This window comes from Mauremys reevesii, linkage group 1 (genome assembly GCF_016161935.1).
Source record: "Mauremys reevesii isolate NIE-2019 linkage group 1, ASM1616193v1, whole genome shotgun sequence".
NCBI classification, from domain to species: Eukaryota; Metazoa; Chordata; order Testudines; family Geoemydidae; genus Mauremys; species Mauremys reevesii.
In genome coordinates, this window is record NC_052623.1 from 225901381 (window position 1) to 225924824 (window position 23444).

The 23444-nt window shown below is 50.9% G+C and overlaps 1 protein-coding gene across 2 annotated transcripts; it reads left to right on the forward strand.

Annotated features, from left to right (window-relative positions):
* Positions 1-3233: 3233 nt before the first annotated feature.
* On the forward strand, positions 3234-21647 carry ITFG2 (integrin alpha FG-GAP repeat containing 2). 2 transcript variants are annotated; one of them, XM_039481692.1, is made up of 13 exons: positions 3236-3421; positions 5679-5774; positions 6253-6294; positions 7463-7640; positions 8015-8154; positions 8774-8922; positions 10287-10381; positions 14528-14581; positions 17883-17974; positions 19457-19574; positions 20297-20470; positions 20629-20772; positions 21349-21647. In XM_039481692.1, exons 1-13 carry the CDS (start codon positions 3311-3313, stop codon positions 21387-21389), a joined length of 1434 nt encoding a protein of 477 aa, XP_039337626.1. In that variant the 5' UTR covers positions 3236-3310; the 3' UTR covers positions 21390-21647. The 2 variants fall into 2 exon arrangements, 1 of the variants encoding a protein (XP_039337626.1); XR_005582854.1 differs by lacking the exon at positions 21349-21647 and having other exon boundaries at positions 3234-3421; positions 20262-20470; positions 20629-20769.
* Positions 21648-23444: the final 1797 nt, after the last annotated feature.

Genomic DNA, 23444 nt, shown 5'->3' on the forward strand with positions numbered 1-23444 from the left:
GAGGTCGAATTTGTGTTTTTAAGCAGGATGTGCACAGCTGTACAAAAGAACTTGATTCTCCCAGCATCCCCGAACTATACCAAGGCTTCCCAGTCATGCAGCTGCATCTTAGCCATGGTAGTTCTAATGAATGCCTGTATTATACAATGTTCACTGCATTCACTAGTATAAAAGATTTGCTCCCTCCATTCACTAATTGCAAGGGGAAAAAATGAATTTCTCACTGCTCCTAGAAAAACTGGGAGTCCGGTTTGAAATCGGTGCCGTCAGCTTCTGCACATGGCATCTCTATTCATGAGAGCATTGTCAACAGACTCAGTTTCTGAAGTGCCTAGGTGGGCCTGCAAAAATACCCTTCACTGATGCATCAGTTTTAAAGGGACAGCAGCAGTGGTTAAAGTTAGACCATTAGACAGGATTTTTAAATCTTAAGCATAAGCTGTTGAGAAGAAAGTAGCGAAATGACTCCTGTTAACTGCTCTGCAGGGAAGCTGTTATGTGTTGTACCCCCCTCCCAACTGTGAAGTGTGCTTCCTGGCTGCAGGCATGGAATGTAGCACTGTTCTAAATTTATCTGTCTTGGTTGTCCTGCTACCTGGATTGAAACCAAGGGGAAGCACTTTTCCTTTTGTAGCTACACAGTAGGCGGAGAGGAGTAGGTGGGTTCACCCTGAGGGCAGAATTCTTGCAAAACCACGCATTGGATATCTTAAGTGGAATGTCCACTTAGGCAGGACAGAATATTGGAGCAGACATCCTTCATTTAGATACAGGATGGAGATCTTTGTCTTGAGGGGAGAAGGTAGGTAGAAATGCCCCTTTGTCCTTCCATTGGAGAAAGGGAGCCGGGGGTTGTATAATGAGGTGGAGAAAGAAACAGCCCAGAATGAATTTCGAGGAAAGGAAAAAAATCTCTCATGCTCAGCTGAACCAATATGTACATTGTGACTTTCATTGAAATGCATGTACAGTGGAACATCAGAGTTACGAACACCTCGGGAATAGAGGATGTTTGTAACTGAAATGTTCATAACTCTGAATAAAATGTTCTTTCAAAAGTTTACAACTGAATATTGACAGCTTTGAAACTTTACTATGCAGAAGAAGAATGCTGCTTTAACCATCTTGATTTAAATGAAACAAGCACAGAAATAGTTTCTTTACCTTGTCAAAAAAAATTAAAAAACTTTTCCTTTATTTTTTTAGTAGTTTACATTTAACACAGTACTGTTCAGTATTTATTTATTTTGGTCTCTGCTGTTTGATTGCATACTTCCAGTTCCAAATGAGGCGTGTTGTTGATGGGTCAGTTTGTAATTCTGGTGTTCCTAACTCTGAGGTTGTACTGTAACTGCCTTTCCTCCTGAATTGACCCACTTTACAGACGTTGGGCCTGATTCTGATCTCACTTATACCCTGTAACACCACTGACTTAAATGTAACTACTCCTAATTTACTCTAGTGTAAATCGGAGAAGAATCAGACTGTATGTGCACAAGACCCATTTCCTTCTGAACTGCAGTGCAGCCACCTCTTGAGTGGAACGTTAGAAACACTACGTGACAGGTTAGGACAAGCTATGAAGAATAGTCTCCCAACTGAAGTTATGAGGGGGAATTTCAAGGAAGTAGAATATAATTGGAGTTGGAATTTGGCTAAGAAACCAGAACAAACATCCCTGCTCTGATGGAAAAAACAATTGGGTCTTCTAGCATCTGTTCCGGTTAAGATTTATTCTGTTTTCCTGAGACAGCCCCAAGATGTCAGGAAGAATAAAACCAGAAAATGAAGCTACTGAATAGGGATTTTTAAAATTATTTTATGTTTTTAAGAACAGAATTTGCATAGTCTATCAGGAGAGCTCCCTTTTTGCTGCCTGGTGCTCACTGGAGATATATGACCACCTTCTCCTCCCACTTACGATTCTGTCATTCCATTGACTTCAGTGACACTAACTCCTGCTTGCTTGCAGTAGTGGGAGTAAGAGAACTGGGCCCACGGTTTCCCTACCCCTTGGAAGGCTTTGAATTTTGACACACTCAGAGGTTGAATAAGTGGTTTGAGGGAAGAATTGCTCTTTTGGCCTTGTCTGATGCTCCACAAGTATAAAAAGAGCTCAGAAGAGAGATCGTATGTCATTAGCCTTCCTCACCAATGACACATGTAAATATTGTCAATTTAAAGGTGGGGAGACAGGTCAAGGCCATCCAGCCAGTCAATGGTCTTGGGCCTCAGGGTTTGTTTCCCCACCTGTAAAATATGAACACTGCCTGGATTTGACTGAGAGTTTCTGGACCTGCAAGTGCCTCCACAGAGCTGATTACGTAACAAGTTCAGCATGAGACGTTTTACACAGGATCCATAGCCCGAAACTTTTATAATAGTACTTGTATGTTGCTTTTCATTTGTACCACTACACCTGCTCAAAGCAGTCGCTTCTGCCAGGGGACAATGCAGATTTCAATCATCTGCACTGCAGCACAACAATTCATAAGCATCTTAGTGGTATACCTCACCATGCTTTAAAAAGGAATGTAAGCATCATCATTTCCATTTCATAGTTGGGGAAGAGACCTCTGATTTGCCCATGGTCATATTGCGAATTAGAGAGCTGGGAATTCTAAATTCCTGATGTCTAGTCCAGTGTTCAGATAGCCCAGAGAAAGCAGAGGTTCCAGGATATAATGCTTTCTGGGAGTAGCCTCGTGGAGTACTACATGCCAGAAGCTGGACTCACCAGGGTCTCATATTGAAGTGAAGCTGGGCTCTGACGAGTGTCAAAAATGGCATGATGGGGCTCCATGATCTGTGGGTTTCAGTGACTCCAGAGCCAGTGTGCTCAATTTACAAGTAAGAAGAGATGTGTTTTGAACTGCCAGCCTGTCAGATTCAGCCTGGGATCTGAGAGTTGACCTGGGATCTTCCCTTCTCACCCCACTCCCCCCTTGCTGCCCTCAGCGAGTCCCTAATCCAACTCTTCAAAACGTATGAGTCGGGCCCCACACGCTCAGACTGATTTTGACCCCGTGAGAGCTGGGAGCGGCCCCAGGTCTCCTGACTCCGGGGCTTGCCGCAGACCCCCTGTGACAGCCCGGCCCAGGCCCCACCAGGGCGCTCCGGGGGCGGGGGCGGGCAGCCCGGCTCTGCTGCCCCCGCCTGGCCACAGGCTGGAGCGGGTCTTTCAGGGAACCGGCCCGTCACGTGATTACTCCTCATTTCCCCCCCCGTGCGCTTTTTGAGCCCGTGGCGCCTCCGTAGCACCCGCGGGGTCACAGGGAGCCGGCCCGTCCCTGAGAGCGAGACCAGCTCTATGGTTGCCGGGGAGATGCGGTCGGTCAGTTACGTGCAGCGGGTGGCGCTCGAGTTCAGCGGGAGCCTCTTCCCCCAGGCCATCTGCCTGGGAGACGCCGACAACGATACGGTAACAAGGGGCGTAGGGGCTGGCGGACTAGAGTGGCGGGGGTGGTGCCCAAGGCGCACGCGCGAGAGGGGAGCGCGAACGGAGGCGGGAATCTGCGCGGGGGGGCGGGGTCTGGCTCAGGATTTGCATAATGGGTCTGTCCGCTGCCTGGGGCTGCCCTGCCCGCGGCGCGCCCCTGGGTGCCTCCCCCTGGCACCCCCCCGGCACCGCCACTGGGCGCCTGGTGCTCCCCTCCCCGCGCTGCGCCCTCCTGGCACCCCCGGCACCGCCACTGGGCGCCTGGTGCTGCCCTGCCCGCGCCGCGCTGCGCCCTCCCGGCACCGCCCTGGGTGCCTGGTGCTGCCCTGCCCGCGCCGCGCCCTGGGTGCCTCCCCCGGCACCCCCCGGCACTGCCCCCCTGGGCGCCTGGTGCTGCCCTGCCCGCGCCGCGCTGCGCCCTCCCCGGCACCGCCCCAGGGTGTCACCCCCCGCTCCCCTCCACCCTGGGCGCCTGGTGTTGCCGTCCTACCCCCAGCACCGCCCTTGGGTGCCTGGTGCTCCCCTCCCTGCGCCTCACCTGGCCCTGCCCCTGGGTGCCTGGTGCTGCTGCCCTCCCCCTACGGCACTGCCCCTGGGTGCCTCCCCCTGCTGCCCTCCCCCGGGCACTCACCCCCCCCCCCCCCGGCACTACTCTGGGTGCCTGGTGCTGACCCCCTCCCCCTGGCACTGCTCTGGGTGCTTCCCCCTGGCACCCCCCCAGCACTGCTCCAGGGTGCCTGCTGCTGCCCTCTCCCTGGCACTGCTCCTGGTGCTGCCTTACCCCTGCTGCCCTCCCTCTGGCACCCTCCCTGCCTTGCCTGGGGCTGCCTTCCCCTGGCACTGCCCCTGGGTGCCTGGTGCTGACTTCCCCCTGACACCTTGTCTGCACTGCCTTCCCTCTGGCACCTGCTAACTGTGACAGATTTACACAATTCACATTTTGACCATTATTTTCACATCTTTAAGGGTTAGAGACTTTCTCTCTTGCTATATATTAAACTTTAATAATTAAAGGACCCCATCAGTTCTGTAGTACAAGATGGCAGCCTCAAATAAAAAAAATTCCTGTGCCTCCCCAGTTTGACCCGGGTCATATTGCAGCAGTGCCAACCCTTGGTCTGGTCACAGGAATGCAGTTCAAACACTCCTGTTCCTCCATCTAATGTGGAGCAAAAAACCCCACTGCAGTGGGGTACTTTGGTCAGCTGCCACCATGAGGCTCCCTGAGTGAAATTTGTGACCACCAGCCTTGATTATTACAACTCCTATTCAGGAACAAAGCCACTGACCCTGAAAACACTCCACTTCGTACAAAATGCAGCGGCTTATCCACTTAGCAACACAAGTCATCGTGAACATGTAATTTGTTTTCCCACTTAAACACAAACTGTCTATCCTAATCAAAATTATAGAAGGCAGCGGCTTCATTTGGCAACTAATAGTCATTGCCCTCTCTAAGGAATAGTTATATTTTGCTCTTGAAAATTATACTGAGCAAATTGCTAGCATAACACAATACACATAAGTGGAAGGGGCCAGGAGAGCTTGCAGGAGGTGTAGGGAATGGCCAGTCCCAGGAGATATTTTTGAAATCCCTGCCACTTAGTGCATTCTAGTCCATTCTAGAGGTATACATATTATTTATTTGTATTACAGTAGTGGTGATAGGCCCCAGCTAAGATAAGGGCTCCTTGGTGGTGAGTGTTGTACATGAGAAAGAGACAGTTCCTGTCTCAAAGAGCTTACACTCTAAACAAAGAGTGGGAGGGGAAACTGAGGCACAAAGCAGCAAAGTGACTTGCACAAGGTCACACAGTACATCAGTTGTAGAACCCAGCTCATCTGAGTCCCACTCCAATACACTGAACAAATGTTTTAGAAAGCATTTTTAACAGCCCCCAGGATGCCATCTGTGATGGGGCTGATTTAACAATGTCCAGGGAGAGGCAGGGAAATCACCTCAGTCTTCCCTGATGGTTGAATTTGAATAAGGGACTCCAGGGAGCCCTCTTCACCACCTCACTATCTGGTGGAATAAAATGTTGTCTTTTATGTCTCTGCTGCTGCTGCTCTTCCCTCCTTCTCCTGTTATCTCTGGTCTCCCCTTTTCTCTCTCTTCTTTTCCATTTACTGCTTCCAGCTTGCAGCTTTACATCTAAATTCTGGTTTCTTTTCCCTCCTGGGGCTGATGAAGGTGGGTGTGAATTTCCCATCATTAATATTCTTCCCTTCTCTCCAGCTGAACGAGTTAGTGGTGGGGGACACCAACGGGAAACTCTGCGTGTACAAGAATGACGATAGCAAGCCCTGGACCGTGCGCTCCTGCCAAGGAATGGTCTGTTGGGGCAGAGTTTGCCACTCTGTGCTGTTTGTTTGCCAGGAATGCTGTGTGGGGATGGAAAGCCTTCAGAGAAGAAGGCATCGGGATTGGTCCTGAGGCCCTGCACAGTTGCATCAAAGACCCTGCTCCCTGCCCCAGTCCTGGGCTCTCACTCTCTGGGCAAGCAGTGCTGTCCATAGTGCTGAACAGCCACTGGAAAGAAAGTTCTTGTTCACTCCCCCATCCTCGTCCTTCCTCCAGTGTGCTGAGAGTTTTGCCCCAAGCTCTGCATGGGAAGGCGAGGTTCTGCCATTGGGCCTGGCCTCTCACTCCTTTGCCTGAGTGAGGTTAGACGGGTCCTCATCCAAAGGGATGCTGATCTTGAGGAGGATCCTGAAGGCTAGAGGATCACTGGTGCAGGCTTAGCCCAAAGTATTGATGTATGTTTCCTTTGCTACTTCCTGGTTTCTGAAGTCCCTCCCTTTTCTTGCAGCTCACGTGCGTTGGTGTTGGGGACGTGTGCAACAGAGGAAAGGTGAGGGCATTTGGCTCCCCACCAGCTACACTCACATTGGAGGAGGGAGATTGGCCTTTGACATGCGCAGTTGTTTGGGGTTGCAGCACATTTTAAGTGGGGAGGCGAGTCCCCCCAGGTTCTTTCTCAATTCATGTCTTCCCTGGTTCTGAGAGAGCTAGCACTACTGGTTTAAACATTGTCCCTCAATTAACGTTGTGTGGGAGCCACCAACAGGCCTGATGAGTAAGCAAACCAACACCTTGCTAGGGAAGAGACCTGCCAATGGCTAGTGCATCTAAACTGTACTGGCATGTTTGACCCTGGAGTGCCCCAGCCGATCCTCATGGGTACTACTTGACTGTGCTGGGCCCTGTGGTGCAGCTGTTGCCTGCCTGCCGTTCACTTGCATGTGCTTAAATTGGCCCTTGCAAAGACTGAGATGCAGAGCAGCCCATTGCAGATTCCAGTCCGTGTAATACGGCAGCTCTTGCTGGGCCATTATCTGGGAGAATTAAACCCAGGACCTCTGGATCCAATCATCTAAACTCACGTTCCATGACTTAACTGCTATAGCAGCCTCATTAACCATTATACACGAGAGAGAGAGAGAGTCACACTATGCGAGTGTGATGAATAGGAGGGGACTGCGACATCTGAAGACTTAGGCCTGGTCTACACTAAAAAGTTAGGTTGACCCAGCTATGTTGCTTAGGGGTGTGAAAAATCTAACCCCCTGAGCGATATTGTTAAGTTGACCTAAGACTTGGGGAGGTAGATTACCTACACCAGTGGGAGAAGCCCTCCTGCCAGCTTAGGTAGCATACGGTAGGTGCTACAGTGGTGCAGCTGCTCTAACCTTTCAAGTGCAGGCAAGCCCTTGGTCTGGCAAAGGTGACCAAGAAGGTTGGATGCTGTGGCTCTGCAGCAGCTTCTAGGCACAGCCAGAATCTCTGCTGCACTGCTTTGTACTTTCCAGACATCTCTCTGTCAGTGCAAACTGGCTCTGGTGCAGTAGCCCCTGCACTGACCACACCTAGCCAATCACTGTAACAATTGGCTCTGCAGACAGAGCTTACAGTGTAGTCACTGTTCATCTTGATGGCCCTGCCCTTCCCCCGAGGGGGGGACTGTTGCAGGCAATCTCACCACCTCTTCTATTGATTCAGGGTCTCCCCTCTCCTCTCAGAATCTGGTTGTTGCCGTGAGTGCCGAGGGCTGGTTTCATCTCTTTGATCTGACTCCTCCACCCTCAAAGCATCCAGATGCCTCTGGCCACCACGAACCCCCACTGGCAGATGAGCAGAAGCTGGTGTTCAAGCAGCACATTCCCGCCAACACCAAGGTCATGCTGATCAACGACATTGGTGAGCATGTGAGGTAAAAGGGGGCAGAGCAGGAGCTCAAGCACATGGCGATGATAAGAGTAGAACAGGCGCATGGGGCTCAGCGTGGCAGTGCATGTACCAGAACATGAGGGAAGCAGGAACCCAACCCATCTTGGCCCTAGAAGAGAGGAGAAGACTTTGTGGCTTTTGGGGGGCTGCAGTACATGAGCTGTTGGGGAGCTAGGAGGTCTGAGATTTTTCTAAGGTGCCCTTCACTGTGGTATCTGAGCACTAAGATCTTTGGGATCATGGTACAGCAGACGCTTGTGTGGCTCTGTGCTAAGCGTGCCTGCAGGCAGTGGGACTGTGATGCCTTGATGGAACCCATTGTTGTCTCCCTGTGTCCCCTGCAGATGGAGATGGGAAGTTCGAGCTGGTGGTGGGTTACACAGACCGTGTGGTGCGAGCCTTCCGCTGGGAGGACCTGTCTGAGAGCTCTGACCACATCTCCGGCCAGCTGGTGCTGCTGAAGAAGTGGCTGCTGGAGGGGCAGGTAGGAAGCAAAGTGCCCTAGATGGAGGTATATTGAGTATGGACTTCAGGAGTTAGGTTTCCCAAAGGGCAGGGCCCTCCAAACGAAGAGGAGCCAAGCCCCAGTTTTCTGAACAAAAGATCAGCGATGGTGCGTCAGGAGTGAATTTCCCCCCACGGTTTGTGTGTTGTGTGCAGGGCAGCTGACAAGTGCAGGTGATTGGGTGTCCAGTCAGCTGCTTTAACCTTGTTCGGCTCTCTATGAATCTAGGGTTGCCAACCCTCCAGGATTGTCATGGAGTCTTTAATTAAAGATTATGTTGTGATGAAACCTCCAGGAATACAGCCAACCAAAATTGGCATCCCACTATGTGCTTCCATTCTCTTTTGGGGAAAAAGGATTGTGTCCCCCAACATGGAGCTGGATGTGTCGCCTCCTTTGTTGAACTCAGTTCAGTGCCTGTTGACTTTCTGGCAGAAACCTGGTTCTCCAGAGATCCTGCTGTTTTGGGGATGATGGGGGCATTCGCTGGATGTGTCCAAAGTATTGGCTGGGGACTGACTCACTCACTCACTCTTCCTTTGGGAAATGTACATTCCTTCCACTCACAATCCCGCTTACTGTTCCTGGGCTGGTGCAGGTGGACAGCCTCTCTGTGAACCCGGGCCCTGATGGTGTCCCCGAGATGATGGTGTCCCAGCCGGGCTGTGGCTATGCTATCCTGCTGTGCACCTGGAAGCCGGACCAGCAGCCCCTAGCAGAGGGAGGAGACAGCTCTGCAACCAGCAGGTGGGCATTAGGATCCAATGGGACAACATAGAGGTGCAGTTTTACAGACTTGCCACAAGGAGGCATGGTTGCAACACATTCTGATTGCTGATTACACTCCAGCTGCCCCCTTGACTTTGCATCCTCCTTCACTGCCTGAGTCCTGCGCCAGCCCCTCCCCCTGTTCTGGGAGCATCCACGTGCTGTAAGCCCACAAATCTTCACCCCCACAACCCTGGTGCTTGAGTGCTCCTTGCTTTGCTCTGCCATGGACCGAACACTCTGGCTCCGCTCCCTGAATTGTGTGTTGGCATGCAGGGCAAGGAGGTGCCGCTGGGGTGTGTCTTGCAATATCCAGAAGTAGTTGTGGGAGCTTGGCTAGTGAGTTGAGGGAAGTGGATGGGAGCCAAGTTAATGCCAAGATGAGGGGAGGGAGGCTCATTGGGAGCCTGATCAATGGGAGGGGAAGCCCACTCAGCCCTCTGAATCTACAGCCTGAAGGTGGGACTTTTCTCTTGTGGTTTTTATTGTTGCTGTCTGTGCTCCCAGAGGTGTCAAAAGGAGGGTTTATAAATCGAATCCTGGGAGTTAGACAGAAAACCCCCATTCGTTCATCCAGTCTGTCTCCCTGGGACTAGGGCAGGCTTGTTCCCTCCAGAACCTTCTTGTGTCCCACCTAGCCAATTTCCCAAGTGAATAAAAGGCAGCCTTATAATATAATCATTTCCCTGCTGTTCCAGGTCTAGGCCCTGCCTGTGGCACACAATGTAATACTTTGGTCTCATTTTGGTTGTTAGGTTTAATGTGCGGGTGCTGGGTGGTGTTGGTGGCCAGTGATACACAGGAGGTCAGATGAGATGAACTGGTGGTCTCTTTTGGCCTGAAACTCTCTGACTCTATAGCGGGGGTGACTCTCAGGATCTTTCCTTTCCTTGTCTGAAAACTGGTATTCCTTGGCTTTTCTGCTATCTCTCAGCACCTTCTCAGGTGTCTGATTTTTTTACCACCAATATAACTGGGAGTGGTTCAGAAAGGCTCTTAGCTAGTTCCTTCCCTCCCCATGATACATGTATGCACTCAGATTTATCACATAGACCCTTCCCAGGTATTTATCAGCAAATAAATACACTCAGGTAGTTGAAGACCCTGTGCTTTCTTAGTGACTGAAACATCCCCCAGATGGACTGATCTCCCCTGCCTCTCATCCTGGCTGGGATAGCAGGCAGCTCCCAGAAGTCAGTGTGTGTAAAAAAATAAAAATAAAAATAAATAAAAAAAATAAAAATCCCTGCGCTGAGTTTCAAGGGCAGTGACTAGAGAGTCGCTCTGGGATTCTCTGGCTGGAATCCCTAACCCTTTCCCCTCTGTTTCTCCCTTCTCCCTAGGGAAGCCCCCGTTCGGGACGTTATCCTTCACCAGACATCTGGCAGGATTCATAACAAGAACGTTTCCACTCATCTAATTGGCAGCATTGGCCGAGGTAAGAGGCAGAGGCAGAGCCTGCAGCAATGTTCAGGGCTGAGATCATAAACTCCCAGCTATCGATTCTGTCGGATTCTGTTAGAGCAGTGGTCTCCAAAGTGGGGTGTGCAAGAGCATCCTTTTGGGTGTGTGTCAGGAGGAGCACCGCCGGAGCAGCGCCACTTTTTTTTTTTTCTCCTTCGGCAGTTCGGGAGTCCGAACTGGCCCCAGGACGTTAGGATAGCTGAACAATTTGCATTAGACCAGGGATGGGCAAACTTATGGCCCGTGGGCTGGATCCGGCCTACCAGCCATTTTAATCCAGCCCTTGAGCTCCCTCTGGGGAGCAGGGTCTGGGGCTTGTCCTGCTCCAGCTGGGGAGCAGCGTCGGGGGCCACTCCACATGGCTCCTGGAAGCAGCAGCATGGCCGCGCTCTGGCTCCTATGTGTAGGGGCGGCCGGGGGGCTCCACTCTGCACGCTGCCCTCGCCCCAAGCGCTGCCCCTGCAGCTCTCATTGGCCGGGAATTGCAGCCAATGGGAGCTGCATCGGTGTTTCCTGAGGATGGGGCAGCGCTCAGAACCGCCTGGCCATGCCTCCACATAGAAGGCAGAGAAGGAACATGCCGCTGCTTCCAGGAGCCGCCTGAGGTAAATGTTGCCTGGAGCCTGCACCCCCTGAGCCTCTCCCCACATCCCAACCCCCTGCCCCAGCCCTGATCCCCCTCCCACTCTCCAAACCCCTCATCCCCCTTTTACCCGAACCCCACTTCCTGCGTGCTCTGTAGGTTGGTCCTTGGCTCTCCCTCCTAGACTCCAGCCTAGCAGAGCTGCCCTAGACTCCCTCCTTCACGGGGGCAATGCTCGAGAAGGCATTAATTGTCAGGGCAAGTCACATTCTCTTTATCTCTACTGCTGCGCTTGCCCTGTGCAGGAGGGAGAGGGTTACCCCCAGCCGTGCTGTCTGTAGAAGGCGTGGGGTGCTTTGTGGAGCAGTGAGGGGTGCCTGGATCCTCAGCACCAGACCCTCCCCGATCTCAGCACGCAGGGCTCCCATTTGGCCTGTCACACTCTCAGCATCTCAAATGCTGCTCCAAGCACTGGGAGCACCAGGCCATGAAATCAGTTATTTCACTGCATGCAAAGCCCCAGACCTCATACTGATTGGTGGAGCCTGCTGGCAAAGGGAGATGTGCAGAACAAGAGGAGACAAGAATCCCTGCTGTCAGAGCAGTGCCAGCTGCTGAGGGCTAAGGACCCACGTTTTGTAAAGGGGGGTTCAGGAAGTGGTTTCTGTCAGTACATGTGTCAGCGTCCATCCCTAACTGGCTTTCAGTGTCACTTTACAATCCCTGATGTGACTGTACATGAGAATGTTGCTTACCTGACACAAGCTGTTACCCAAAAGAGAGTCCTGCCTCCCTGCTGGGTGTGTGTGGGTTGGGGTAGCTAACACCCCTCTCCCCTCCCCCCCAGGCTGGCCAGCAAAGGTGCTGCAGTTCGGTGTCCCGATCTCCCACAGTGAAGCTGTGTTCCTGCCTAGGGAGAAGGGACAGGGCTGCTGAGGAAGCTACATATCAGCACATAATCTGCGCAGCTCACTAGCCAGTACCCCAGTCAGCTGGACCCGGCTTCTCAGAAGGCTCCCTGTGTCCCCCAGGTCCTCCGGCTACTCGGGTTTCTCCTGTCACTGTCTTTTCCATGGCAACTTGGTTTTTGGATGCAAGCATCCTCCTACTGCACTAGACACCCAGACAAACCAGCATTGTGCCAGGCTGGGAGAACCAGAAAGCAATGCTGTCTAGAAGGTGAGGGCTGGGTGCTCCACAAGTTGCTTCTTGTGTAGGCAGCTGCTCCTCTGTAAAGTGGGCATTAAATCTCAATCACTAGGCAATTGCGCACCCGTCTAGGGTGATTCTCCCCATGCGCACAGTAGGTGGCTTTGCAGTTACACCAGTTGGACCCACAAGACAAGATGTGAGCCGCAGAAGGGAGGTGGCTGAGTCAAAATGGGCATCATTAGCAAACTGCCCTGTACTTGCTCTCCAGCTGGGTGGCTGGGTAAAGATAGTGTAAGTGGCTGGTGTAATCCCAACAGCAGAGCTGGACTCCAAGGGTACATCTAGACAGCAAAAAAACCCCATGGCTGCACGTCTTAGACCCCGAGTCAGCTGACTCAGGCTCACGCTATGGGGCTAAAAATAGATGTGTAGACATCCAGGCTCAGGCTGGAGCCCAGGCTCTGAGACCTTCTCCCTCACTGGGTTTCAGAGCCCAAACATCTACACATCTATTTTTAGCCCTGTAGTGCAAACCCTGCAAGCCCGAGTCCATTGATTTAGGCTCTGAGACTTGCTCCTGTGGATATTTTTTTGCTGTGTAGATGTCCCTTGGGATACCCCACTCAGTTACAGTATTTTACAGTGCCAGTCTCCTGGCTGCCCCTCTGCTATGGCCCCGGGAGATTCATATGCCCCTTTTCATGCTGTCCTCCTGGCATTGCCTTTTAAAAATAAAAGTATTGCCTGGCCTGCAAGATGATGTGAGTGGTGCTGTGTTTGCCTTTGTGTATCATGGCACTCAGTTACATAGGCACAGTATGTGAAAGCCACTGAGCATCTGTGTCCAATCAGCCGATCAGCTTGTAAAGTGGGGCTCCCAAGCAGCCAGCCAGTGCTTGTCAGGAGGGGGCAAGGTTGCTTTGCAGAGTGTTGCACTAGTGCAGACTTGGGGAGAACATGACTGTGGCATGGGACTCAGAGCTCTTCCGGAGGGACAGCTTTCCTCTGCAGATTTGCTCAACGTTTGCCTTCGGGAGTGCTCTGTGCTCACTTTCCCATACAGCCATCTTATGTGCCCCAGCAGCAGCACCAGGCTGAGTTCAAAGGCAAGGGCAGAGGGGAGGGGAGGCCTAGTTGCAAGGCCTCTCCTGCTTCCCAGTGGAGCTGCTACATGCACTTGTGCATCTCTGGAGAATCAAGGGGGTGTAAAAGAGGTAATTAAACCACAGGCACCCATGGGCCTGCAGCTGCAGCTCACATTACATGGGGAATCCTAGGATCAGTGAATGAAACCAGCCAGTCCCACTTACATGTAAACTAGTTGTTTAAAATTCATTGCTTGGTAATAGCCAGGGATGCCCTACAGGGGAAGGAAAGTGATGCAGAAATTAAGATAGCAACAAGATGGTGAAAGTGCTAAATACCCATTAGGCAAAGTTTCAAGGCTGGGCAGAAATATCTCCTAACATCTCAGGCTAGATACCTTCAGTCCCTCCTGCAACACCAGTGCTATTCCACCTCCCAGTCACTGTCCAAAGACTGCCACGTGTGTGGGTTGGCGATGGTATCGTAGAGCAACATTCAGTTGTCCTGATTTACTCAGCGTCAGTGAGAGCAGAGTCAGACTCACTGTTGTTAGCGTGATGCTGGCCCTTTAACTCAGGGGCAATCTCCAGCTCAAGCTGTTAAGTCACAATTCTGTGGGGGATGTCAGGGGAGAGAGTCAAGGTGGGCGCTTTGGGCCCTGACCACCCTCAGCCTCCCCATCTGTGGGTTTTGGGTAGCGACTCCAGCTGAAGGGGGTGGAGCAAGTTAAAAGGTTCCTCCTGAAACTGCTGCTGTCACAGAGCCCTTCAGTGGGAGACAGGCCAGGAGGGAAGCTCTCCCTCTTTGGGGGGTAGGGGGGAGAAGAGATGCCAATCCAGGCTTCTTCTCTGGGCCTAGTGACCAGTGGCTAAGAGTGGGCAGGACTATGTCTAATAGCAGATCAAAATACTGGCCAAGCACAGGGAGAGGAAGCAGAAAGGAGGTGTGCAGAAGGCCAGAAAGAGCAACAAGGACCCCCAGCTTGGGAGGGTAGATTCATTGAACCCCTTCCTTTCCCCTTGCCCCTCTGTGTTGTTTTCAGCTGGTCCTCTCCCTCCGAAGATTCAGAGGAGATTGTACCACAGTGACCGACCCCTCCATGAGAGAAGGGGAAGCAGACTCCTCTAGCTCGTCACACCCTGCCTGACCACAGTCCTAGTGCTCCATTGAGAGGGGGAGAAGGAGATGGGGATGGTGGACGGACAGTGAGAGATTAGGGAGGCTACAGCCAAATCTCACTGCTGAGATCTGGGCTAGACAGCAGCATGAATGACATGTGCTTCTGTTCTGTGTCTGCAGGCTGCCCTAAAGCGGATGCTGGCTCAGGCCTGTTTGCCCTCTGCACTCTGGACGGTAAGTCCCACTGCTGCCCTTGGATCAAGGGAAGAAGAAGGAAGGGATTGCCAGGGTATAGCTGAGGCCTGTTACCACTCCAGAGCAGAAGCATGGGGGTAGTTCTAAGGGCACACCGGAGGCTCAGCGCTACTGGATTTGGGATGGGATGGAATCAGGCCTCTGAAGTACTCTTAGAGCAGTGATACTCAGACTGAGTCTGAAGAGCTGCAAGTGGCTCATGTGTCTCCTGTATGATTTAATTATTAACCAATCAGGATGCTTTTATGATAGTATTAACCAATTAAATTATCAACTTGCACCAAGTTATTAACTTATTTGCTGTGAGATTAATATAAACTAAATATTTCCCCATCATACTGTTTAAATATAAGTCCTATAGTAAGTGATACAGTGAATTCACACTACTGTGGCTGGTTTGGGTAATGTTGATCACTAATTTGGCTCCAGAACCACTGAGGTCTGAGTAGCGCTGCCTTCAAAACATGCAGGAGGATTTGGCATTTGAGGTTGTTGCACTGACATTGTTCCTTGTCCTTATCTCAAATACATGCTTCCATGTTAGTGGGAGAGGGCAAGAGGTCTCCTGTTCCTCCCTGCACAGGCCTTTCCTCTTGTGCCCGCAGGAGCCGAGAGAAGAGACCTCACCAGAGAGCCAAGCCCTGATTCAGCCAGGTGTGTGAGCATAAGGCTGACTCTTAAGCACGTGAGCAGTCCCATTGAAGCTAGGCATGTGCTCCAGTTCCTTGCTGAATCAAGGCCTTGCTCCAGGGGTTGTTCTCGACAGGGAAACGGAAATGTTTTTTCTCAGTGAATTACTCCTAGCAGTCATCTGCACTTCGCTAGTGGGCACCTTGCATCCATGGGTTTCAAAGCACTTTGTAACGAGTAATTGCTGAAGCCACCCAAAGCTGCCGAGGGAGGGAAGTATTAAATCCACTTCACAAATAGGCAAACTGAGGTCTGGAGAGGGTAGGTGACTTGCCGAAAATCAAACAGCAGGTTCTTAGGAGAGGTGGGACTAAGAACTCAGCTATCCCCTGACTCCCAATCCACTGCTCTAACACTCCCAGTGTGAGACTCCAATCATTAACAGAATTTAACGGTCAGGGTCACCAGTGTTGTTAGATGTTCGGCTGCATGTGTGTGTTTTCCCTGTGTGCTGTCCCAGCCCTGCCTAGACAGCTGGCACGGCAGACCTTGAGCGAACCGCCCAATGGCTGCAAGATCCGTTAAGGTACAAAGGTGCCCAGCCAGGTTTATTGTCGACGAAGCAGAGTAATAGCACCTGGCAGACTCTACGAGGATACTAAGACATGTATGCCCGTGACAATGGATGCAGCTCAGTCAGTGGCAGGACTTTCCACTGCCCTCTGGACTGGCCAAAGACACTCCCTCTGAGACACCATTTTATATATCAGTATAAACAAGTTACATATTGCCCCTTTAACGTGGTTAGTTGATACCCTCTGACATAGCTGGTTATCACCCATCACCTTATACATTTCTATTTGTTACACTGTTATCCTGACCTTATACTTAGGAGGGGTCAGTGTGTTCCTGTTATTTTTGGGGAATGTTTTGTACCATCATTAATATTGGGATGTTCTGGTACCACTTTTTTGGAATGTGTTTGCGTAAGTACTCTGTGCCTAGCACTTCTTAGGAATGTTTTTGCAATATCAGCCCTGTTCTTGCCAGATTTTGTGAACTTGCAAGCAGGCAGCGCCTGACATTTGCTCACAGCCTGACTTTTGCTAACTTTGCTTTATATCCGCAAAGCTTGCCCACTACTTCAGCTCAGGCCTCATACCAGACCTGTAATACAAGGGCTTATATTTTAGGCTTGCTTTCTACTACACTGGCATATTCCAAGTCTATTTGCACACTAAGCTGAAATGCCATACAAATAATGCCATGTCTGAAAGCCTCTGGAAAAGAGCAGGGAGGCGTGTTCCTTACACCCTTTGAGATGGTTGGGATGCTGCCAAAAGCAGCAAGGTAAATGAAGTCTTGGCAGAGGCAATGGTGTGGAGTGGATTGAGCATGGGCCTGGGAGCCAGGTTTTCCTGGTCATGTCCCCTGTGATAAAGAGGAGACAGGATTCAGGTGTAATAAATAGAAAGGGAGGGGATTCTGTATTGAAGCTTTTGGATACAGACAGGATCCTGTGAGTCTCACTGTCTCTTTAGCTCCCAGACTGGTGAACTGCCTAAAGTCACCGTGCAGGGTCTCCCTAAATCCTGGCCTAGCTCAGCAGTCATGGAAGAGACATGCTGACTATGCTATGGTCCTGAGTTCTAATCCTGACTTTACTACTGACTTGTGTGGCCTTGGGCAACTCCCTTAACCTCCCTCAGACTCAGTGTCCCTCTCTGTAAAATGGGGCTAATGATACTTACTGACTCCACAGGGTGTTGTGAGGATTAATTAGTGTTTATTCCCTGCTTTGTCTCACAGACACACCTCTGCGAGTCACAATCTCCTAGCAACATCCTTGTGCCAGCTACAATTGCTGACATGGGAGAGAAATGTTAGGAAAGTATCAAGTGTGTTTTAGCTTCTCCTAATGTAATTTGGCAGCTGGGAACATAAAGGAGAGGCAGCGCCATGTGATCAGCCAGCTCTCTGCAGACCCCAGCTAGAGCTCCCCAGATCCTTGGGTTACAGCTGGGGAACCTCTGGCATAAGCAGTGTCTGATTTGAAATGTTAGGGCTCATTGTGTGTCTGTATCTTATTCTGAGAAAGCATTTCCGTCCATTTCCCGGCTGTCTCAGAGTTCAATCCAATTAGCAGAGCTGCTGCCATTTTTCCTCTGAATCTCCAGCTACTGCTGACAAGCTAATGGGTCATCATCGTTTCCGGAGATGAGACACAGCGCTGTGTGTGTCAACCATAGCCTGCACTACAGGGCTGCCTCTCCCTGGGAGTTTGCAGGTGGAAGCCTCTGGATGGGACCCAGCGCGTTGCTGGGGGACACCACAGTCCCCAGTGATATTCTCACAGGGTCAGGCTCTGCTGCATGTCACAGGGATAGGGGATCTTGGCACCTCACCTTGCTTTGCTCTGAAGTCTGCACAGCTATAAACAAAGTAAGCCTGGAGTTCCTGAGGTGGCCTGGGCATGTTCAAACCTCCTTCTCACCAGGGTCAGAGCATGTTTGACTCAAATACTGAAAAGTACCCCTAGCAGCACAGCTGTGGGGGAGGGGCTTATGCCCTCCCCCCCAGCCCCCACAGATCCAGGGTGCTGACTCCTTTGTGGTAAGATGTTGTCTAAGCGTCTCCTTCTTCCCTTCAGGAACGTTGAAGCTCATGGAGGGGGCGGATAAGCTGCTGTGGTCTGTGCAGGTTGATCACCAGCTCTTTGCTCTGGAAAAACTGGATGTTACTGTGAGTGTAAATGTGAACAGAGCAAAGACCGGCACTGTGAGAGGATGACTAGGGGTGGAGACACTGAAATGCCTCTTTGCCACCTCCCCCACAGAAGAGAGAGCAGCACATCCTGGGATTGTCCCATGTTCGCATAGAAAGCCCAAGAAAATAGAGTCTTTACCACAAACCCCACATGCACTGTAGTCACTCAGCTAAGGAGCTGGGCTCTGACCCAGAGGGCCCAGTATTACACTGTATAGTCTTTCCTCTTCTTTCCTTGCTGCCTGGCTTGTTCTCTGAGTTGAATGATTTTGCTCCCTGTTGTTAGGTGGAATAAGGAACGGGATGGAGAATAATATTATAATCTCAGTGTATCAAGTGGTGCAGTCTGTCGTGGATATTGTGTACAATACTTTTCATTCCATCTCCAGAAGGAGGGTGCAGAACTAGAGGGGGTTCAGAGAAAGTTGATGAGAGCAATCAAAGGCCTGGGAAAACTCTCCTATGAAGACAGATTTAAAAGATTGGGATTGTTACCTTGGCAGATAAGAGAGGAGATGCTGAAAGTTTTTAAAATAATGAATAGCCTAGAGAAGGTAGATCTGTTGTGGCTGTCTCATAACACACACACATGGGGACAGTCAACTAAATTAAAATGTGGGAAATTCCAAACTGAGAAAAGGAAACACTTTTTTCACACCATGAGTAATTAGACTGTGGAACTCATGGGCACATGAAGTTGTTCAAGCCAAGAATTTAACAGAATTCCAAAAGCAATTGGACATTTCTGTGGCTCTCCAGAGCATCCAGAATGTTGCCACACATTTGGAAGGAATATTAAACCTTGTGCCTCAGGGCTTAAAGTGTTAGACACCAGAATGAGACCTATATGAGGCAGGTTACCTCCAGTGTTTTTGCACCTTCCTCTGCAGCACCTGGCTCTGGCTATGGTTAGAGTCAGGACACTGGGCAAGATGGATCTTGGGTCTCATCCTATGTTCCTGTTCTCCAGAAACCCTCAAAAGCCTGACTCTCTCATCCTCCAAAGAGGGAGGGTCCGACTGAGATGCTGAGAATAAGGCAGCCAGGAAGTGTTTGGGGCTCTTGTGGGGGAAGGAGGAGGAAGCAGTCACTAGGAGGGAGTCGGGATGCTTGTCAAGGATTGAGGTGGGAAGAATGAGGGATTGAGAGCACATGGTACTGGGGAGGAAGTGACTGGCCCCATCTATAGTTTGTATTGTAGGGTAGACTGAACCTAGAGAGGCCACTGGCGCAGAGAGAGCCCAGATGCCTTTTCCCTGAGAACAGATTATCCGTATCTCTTATCAGGAGACTATCCAGCTGTGTGCTGGGATGCTGCATTGAACACAGGTTATATCAGAGGGTAGGAATGGATGCTGCTTGCTGTGGGTCGCTGGGATTCCTGTGTATCTCTCTGGATGCCTGATACCTGTGCTAATCAAAGCTCTTCCCACTCCCCCACCTGTCCGACTCTGGCAGGGCAATGGGCATGAAGAGGTGATTGCCTGCGCCTGGGATGGCCAGACGTACATCATCGACCACAATCGGACTGTGGCCAGATTCCAAGTGGACGAGAACGTCAGCGCGTTCTGTGCTGGTGAGTGGCCTGCCTGGTGCCTACATCTGAGACACGCAGCCCTGGCTGTGAACTGAGCTGCTGACTGCGCTCCATGAAATATGTCACTGCTGTGCCGAGAGAGGCGGAAGCCCCTTGATTCTGTATCCTGCCCTGCTGGGTGGGTGACTGTGTGGGAAGCCCAGCTGATCTCTTCATATTGCTGCAGGGAAGAGGCCTGGTGAGAGGGAGGAATGCTAGGAGACCCAGCCCCGGTGAAGCACAGGTTTCCTGCTGCCTTGTGCCTCTTTTACCTCATGCTGACCCCCTGTGGGTGCTGTGTCCCCTTCAGTCAGCTGGTGAGACCCTGTCCCATCAGGGTTTTCTCTGTTCCCCCCCCCTAAAGGCACGTTTGCCCACAGCTGGATTGCTCAGGCATGCACTGCATAGACAGCCTCCTCCTGCCACCATGTGACTAAGGGTCCATCAGGGAAATTCTGCACACCAAAGTCCATGTCTCTCAGTAAAGTGCGGCTCAGCTCACCAGTGTACTAGCTGGTAGCCAGAGACTTTCTTCCCCATCTTAGATCAGCAGCACAGTTGGGCACAGAGGGGAGAGTTAGGCTACTCCATTGTGTTTGCCTTACCCCACCCTGTGCCTTCTGATCTCCCATGGCCTCCCCCTTACTTGTTTTCCCAAGTTACCTCTTCATTTCCTCTGCTCTTCAGTAACTGCTGGTGGCTCCCTCTCTGGCTTTCCCCAGGCCTCTATGCATGCAAAGGAGGCCACAACAGCCCCTGCCTGGTTTACGTCAGTTTCAACCAGAAGATCTACATCTACTGGGATGTGCAGCTGGAGAGAATGGAATCCACCAATCTGCTGAAGATACTAGAGACCAACCCAGAATACAGGGACCTTCTGCAGCAGCTGGGCGTGGGTGAGCATTGCGCAGTCTGCAGATATGTAGTGAGAAGGGGGATGGGATAATGGGAGGATCTATACATTGTGGTGATAGCTGGGGCTCCTAGGTACCTTACTGGGGCTAAAACGCTTCTCACTGGTGGTAATACCGCTCCTTCTCTGCCTCACTCACAGATGGAGATGATGTCTCGGCTGTCAAAGATCTGATTCACAAGACCCTGTACTTCCCAGAAAAGCAGCCACAGAACAGTCCTTGCCAGCATCGGGGCCCTGCTGGAGCAGACTCCTCCAGTCACCCCACCGTTGCCCAAGACTCGTGTACGTAATAGCACCTCTGCTCACAGTAGTGACCTTTCTTTAGATGTTGGCTACAGTCAGGCATTCATGTTGCACCAAGCTCAGCGTGCATCTGGGATCAATGAGATCCTTCCCTCCTTGTCAGTCTAGGCTTCTAGCAGCTGCAGACAAGGCACTATGTTAGAATTAGCCTTCAGGTCAGGGGTGAGGTAAGGTGAGCACTCGGGTGCTTGGTTTTATCATTGAGAGGTGGTGAGTTCATTGCCCCTTTAGCTGAAGCAATGAGGGTCCAGTTCCTTCTGTTCTCTGGGGTGCCACCATTAGTATTAAACTCTCAGCAGCCATGTTCTCTGCTGGTCAAAGATTGTGCTTGTGAAGGGGAAACAGAGAGCAGCAAACTTCAGTCTAGTCTTGGTATGTTATTTGTCCAGTACCTGTGGAGCTGATCCCCTGAGTTCCTAGCAGTTTAGGAATGGGGGATTAGCTTGTGCAGAGAGGGCTTTTTGGTTGTTCTGGGTGTTTTAGCATATGTCCACATGCATGAATCACTAGACAGCATTACCCCCGCTTCAGTTCTGACACTCCCCTTGATCCTAGGCCTCCTCTCGCAGCAGCAGCAGCTTTCTTCCGGGGTGTGATCTCACACACAGAGCTGACTTGTTTCCCATGGTACTAAGAACAGGGAGGTGTGTGGCTGATACCTGAAGAAAATTAGGCAGCTCCAGCAACAGTGCTGGCAAAAGGAACCCAAACTGCATTCCTACCAAGAGCAATCAGGAGAAAGCTGAACCCGCATTCTGGTCGCTCACATAAAGACTGTGGGCCAAGCTCATCCCTGGGATGACTATTTATACAGAGCAGTCAAGAACTGGACAATAAATTGAATCCATTCTAAACGTTGTTCTGTGATGATGACCAGCCTTGCAACCAGCAGTGCCACTGTGCCTCCCAGCCTTGCACATCTGTAGCAGCTGCAGATCTGCCTTCCACCACTGGACACCTGGAACAGCTAGAAAGAGCATCATTTTGCTTTCCAGCCCTGCACATGTGTAATAGCTAGGAGGAGCAGGCACTCCACTTTCTGCCACTGCAAAGCTTGGGGGCATGCCACTCCAGGTCCAGCACTGCACAGGGGAGAAAGGTGGCACTGCACCTTCTGCAGGTCTGCTGTGCTCTGCTCTCTCCAGCCCTTGAACATCTCTGACGACTTTGCCCCCTTCAGTCCAGTGCCACTCTCAACTAATTAAGATGAGACCAGCAGGCAAACCTGCTGCTCCGCATCCGTTATCATCTCTCATCCATGTGATGTTTTATTTAACACGCATAATGGATTGAGCTTTCCTCCCACACTCCACCACAGAGAGATTTGGATCTGACTCCAAGCAAATATAATTAATTCAATGATCGCCCCTTAGCAAATGATAACATGTAAGGATCCCACAAACTGTTGGGCTCCTGCTGTGCCATGTTTTGAAAAACACCCTTGAGCACCTCAGTAAGGAGACTGAATTCCCCACTCATTTCAGGAGAGTGGAAGTGCCCGCCTGCCAGGGGTAGAGGCCTAAGGTTGGAACAGAGATTTGGGTGGGGGTACGGTATGGAGCATTTGATTATTAGACAATAAACCTTGGCTCCTGTGAGTATTTTCTGTCCATAGATCTCAAAGTGTTTTAGAAAGGAAGGTTCTCCCCATTTCTCCGATATAGAAATTGAGGCACAGAGAGATAAAGTCCCCTGCCCCAGGCCACACCAAGGAGTCGGTGACAGAGCTGGGAGCAGAAATAAGTTTTCCTAATTCCCAAATCCTGTGCCTTCTCTACCAGACTCTGCTACGTGGCTACAGAGAGAGGTGGTTTTCTCTCCCCCATGTAACCAGTACAGGGGAAGGCATTATGGGCATAATTTTCAAAAGTGCTTAAGGCCCAGAAATCAGTGGGAGTTATGTCCCTGAATACCTTGTAAGGGTCTGGGCCTAAGTGACTTAAGAACTCAAGTCCCATTGATTTATTTTTATTTTTTTTTAAACATTGCGGTCTGTGGAAAGGGAAGGTTTGGGGTTTTGAGGCACTCTCCTGCGCAAACTGAAACCAGGGCTGGAGGACTTAGATCAGTTGATTCTTCCCAAGAGATGATTCTATGGGAAGCATCTAGTAAGGGGATGAAGCTGTGGGGATTGGTATCCAAGGGCTTGTCTTCACTAGAGCATGCCCTAGAACATAGTACTGAGCCAGACTTTGCAGGTGCTGTAAACAGGGCCCGGCCATGCTTCACACCGTGCCAGCTGATGATGGTTAGTGGTAACCACTCCTCAGGGCTGTGTTTAACTTTGTCAGTTTCTAATGGATATGAGTCCCAACAAGGTTATAAAACATGCCATAGTTTAGCACCCTCATGCTACCTCCAGGTTCCAAGCCAGTTATGGTCTCCAGGCCCAGCACAGTCAGGCCTTGCAGAAGACTCAATGATCTTTGTTTCAAACACAGCCAAAACTCAGCGCTCCCAGCCTGGCTTCTGAGGCTGGGCATTGAACAGTAGTACAATTCCATCTCCGTAAAAGTGGTGGAGAAAGCTCCTGCCAGAGATGTTGATTTGATCTAGAGTTGACAACTTTCTAATTACACAAATCCAAACCCCCTTGTCCTGTCCCTTCGAAGCCCCGCCCCTACGAGCCCCTGCCCTGCTCACTCCATCCC